The sequence below is a fragment of the Cuculus canorus genome, unplaced genomic scaffold (assembly GCF_017976375.1).
Source record: "Cuculus canorus isolate bCucCan1 unplaced genomic scaffold, bCucCan1.pri scaffold_155_arrow_ctg1, whole genome shotgun sequence".
NCBI classification, from domain to species: domain Eukaryota; kingdom Metazoa; phylum Chordata; class Aves; order Cuculiformes; family Cuculidae; genus Cuculus; species Cuculus canorus.
In genome coordinates this window covers 21,870-25,094 of record NW_026527789.1, presented here as the reverse complement: position 1 = coordinate 25,094, position 3,225 = coordinate 21,870, and the positions used below count along the sequence as shown (strand labels likewise).

The following is a 3,225-nucleotide window of genomic DNA, read 5'->3' as shown; positions in this document are numbered from 1 at the left end:
GGAACTTTAGAAGCCCTAAGCCTTGAGGCGCTGCCCTGAGGAGATCCCCTTGCTCTATGGAAAGGCTGTTGTGGAGGCAGCTCTGTCCCACAAGTGCCCACTGCCTGTCCCTGCCTGCGGGCACAGCACTGCCACGCAGCACCGCTGTGACCAAGCTCAGAGCCCTCAGGCCTTCCAGCAAGGCAAGGGGTGAGGAGGAGAGTGTGGAAGGGGAGAGAGAACAGCTCTGGGAGATCAAGCGCTGGTGCCTGGCAGGGCTGCCGTGCTGGGACTCTTTCTCTCCATTCATGCACGCAGGAACTGTCCCTGCAGCTCCAAAAAGACCTTGGAGGAAAGAGATCAGGAAACAAAAGTCCTTGAATATGCCTTTATTTTGTTGGAACACACAGAGAACACAGCTCCTCATTTACACAGACAATCAGTAAGAAAAGAAAAGACCGTAAATTAAAAACAGAATGATTCGATTATCCCAATTGAAAAACCAGCAACACCAACAACAAATACAGAAGCCTGTCTGGGCCTGCCATGATTTGCAGGATAACTGCTATGAAGAAGGTGATGAGCAGCTCATTGATTCAGAGAACCATCCAGATATCAGTTTCCACACTGCATCCTTGAGCTGCTGGTTCCTCAAGCTGTAGATGAGGGGATTCAGTGCTGGAGGCACCACTGAGTACAGAACTGACACCACAAGGTCCAAGGATGTGGAGGAGTTAGAGGGGGGTTTCAGGTAGGCAAATGTTCCAGTGCTGAAAAAGAGGGAGACCACGGCCAGGTGAGGGAGGCACGTGGAAAAGGCTTTGTGCCGTCCCTGCTCCGAGGGGATCCTCAGCACTGCCCTGAAGATCTGCACATAGGACACCACAATGAAAACAAAACAGCCAAAACATAAACAGACACTAACATCAAGAAGCCCAACCTCCCTGATGTAGGTGTGTGAGCAGGAGAGCTTGAGGATCTGTGGGATTTCACAGAAGAACTGTTCCACAGCATTGCCCTGGCAGAGGGGCAGGGAAAATGTATTGGTTGTGTGCAGCAGAGCAATGAGAAACGCAGCGCCCCAGGCAGCTGCTGCCATGTGGACACAAGCTCTGCTGCCCAGGAGGGTCCCGTAGTGCAGGGGTTTGCAGATGGCAACGTAGCGGTCATAGGACATGATGGTGAGAAGAAAATACTCTGCTGAAATGAAAAAGACAAGCAGAAAGACTTGAGAAACACATCCTGAGTGGGAGATGATCCTGTTATCCCAGAGGGAACTGGCCATGGATTTGGGGACAGTGGTGGAAATGGATCCCAGGTCAATAACAGAGAGGTTGAGGAGGAAGAAGTACATGGGGGTGTGGAGGTGGTGGTCACAGGCAATGGTGGTGAAGATGAGGCCATTTCCCAGGAGGGCAGCCAGGTAGATGCCCAGGAAGAGCCAGAAGTGCAAGAGCTGCAGCTCCCGTGTGTCTGCGAATGCCAGGAGGAGGAACTGGGTGATGGAGCTGCTGTTGGACATCTGCTGCCTCTGGGCACAAGGCACTGTCATAGAAGGAAAGGACAGCAACAAATTAAGGGAGATGTCTTTGTGCAAATCAAAGCCATTTCTCATTCCCCTCTCCTTGCTGCTCACTCCCTGTCCCTTTTCCCGCAGCCCTTCCTTCAGCTCCGTGCCTGCAGCCCTGCTCGGTGCCGGCTGAATGTGCCGGGAGGAGCAGAGCCTCTGCCCGCTGGCTGCGAGGAGTCAGCCCTGCTCTGCAGCAGGGGGTGATGGGGACAGTGGGGACAGGGGACACTGCTGGGGTTCAGCTTTGTCCTGGGGAACTGCTCCTGGTGCAGAAGGGCCTGTCAGCATCTGCACCACCTGGGACGAGGAAGGCAGAGAGGGTAGAAGGCAGGCTGAGGATTTTGGGAATTTACAGCTCCTTCTCCCACCCTGGGCAGTGCTTTTGGCTGTCAGAACTGCTCAGCATCTCTGCTGCACTCTGGGAGAAGAGAGGGAGTCCTGTGAGGTGAGAGCATTGCCTGTGGCTCAGTACAGAGAGAGGGGAGCTGCTGTGTCCCTCGCTCTTGGTCCCACCTGTCCAACATCATTTTCTCTTTTGCAGCATCTCTGCACTTCTCCATGAGGCTTTCAGATAACACCAAGGTGCAATCAGACAGGTTTGCATCCTGGAGAGAATTTCATAGCTTGGAAGGACCCCTCAAGGTGAGCCAAGTGTCCTCAGGATGGTATTTGATTAGAGGAGATTCAGCTCCTTCCCCAACCCCACTGACTGCATTGCCCACAGCCTCACAGCTCAGAGCAAAGCTGGGACACGGGTTCCCATGGACACAACGGCAGGAAAGGAGCCACCAGGGCAGTGGGTGACTGTACAGCTGCAACTCCCATCCCCAGAGAGCCTGGCAGTGAGAATGAGAGAACAACAGCAAGAACAGAGACAAGGGGAGAAAGAGGGAGAAAGAGAGTGAGGGTCTGGCTGCGAGAGGCCAGGGCAGAGGCAGCCGGGCACACAGACAGTGTTCCCCTTCCCCAGCTGTGCTCACCCCCTCCCAGACACCAACCTTGCCGGGCAGTTGCTCTCAGCCCCTGTGCTCTGGAGAGGGCACTGGAGCTGTGGCTGCAGAGGAGGGGGTTCAGCCCTGGAGCCCAGAGCCCTGAGGGCAGAGGCTTTGCTGGGTGGGAGAGGAGGCCAGGGGGCTTGCTCAGAGGAAGGGGCTGCCCTGCAGGGGAGCACACACAGCTGTCTGAATTCTCCCTCCCACAACATCTCTGTGTGAATTCTCTTCTCGATCTGTGATCCAAAGCCCTCTGATGGAGATTTTCCTCCTGGGAGGTGTTTCCCTGTCCCATGCCTTCTCCCTGTCAGTGCTCACAGACCCCATCTGACCCTCTCTGCTCTCCCCCAGCCCTACACAATCCTGCCTGTTTGCCGGGTAAAGCTGGGCACAGGGTCTTGTTTATAAGCAGAAAAGGACAGCACAGACTGAGCCTGGTGGGTCCAGCAGAGGTGATGCTGGTGGTGTCCGTGGGCAGAGGAGCAGATGGAGACACTTTAGGAGGCTCCTATCAGACCTACTGACCCCTCAAGGACACAGCTCAGGAGTCTCGCTCATTTGTTCAATCATGACAGCCTTTATTTTTCCACTTTTCCACTGAAATTCCCCAAGGGCAGGAAAGTGAAAAGGGAAACTCAGGAGAGTTCCTTATCTTTAATGTTATCACTGCCCTGATCTTCCTTT

At 54.4% G+C, this 3,225-nt stretch overlaps 1 protein-coding gene across 1 annotated transcript; it reads right to left on the bottom strand.

The window, feature by feature from the left end:
* Positions 1–544: 544 nt before the first annotated feature.
* LOC128850667 (olfactory receptor 14A16-like) lies at positions 545–1,501 on the bottom strand. The gene has a single exon (XM_054055641.1). The coding sequence runs from the start codon at positions 1,499–1,501 to the stop codon at positions 545–547; it is 957 nt and encodes a 318-aa protein (XP_053911616.1).
* Between the last annotated feature and the right edge of the window lie 1,724 nt (positions 1,502–3,225).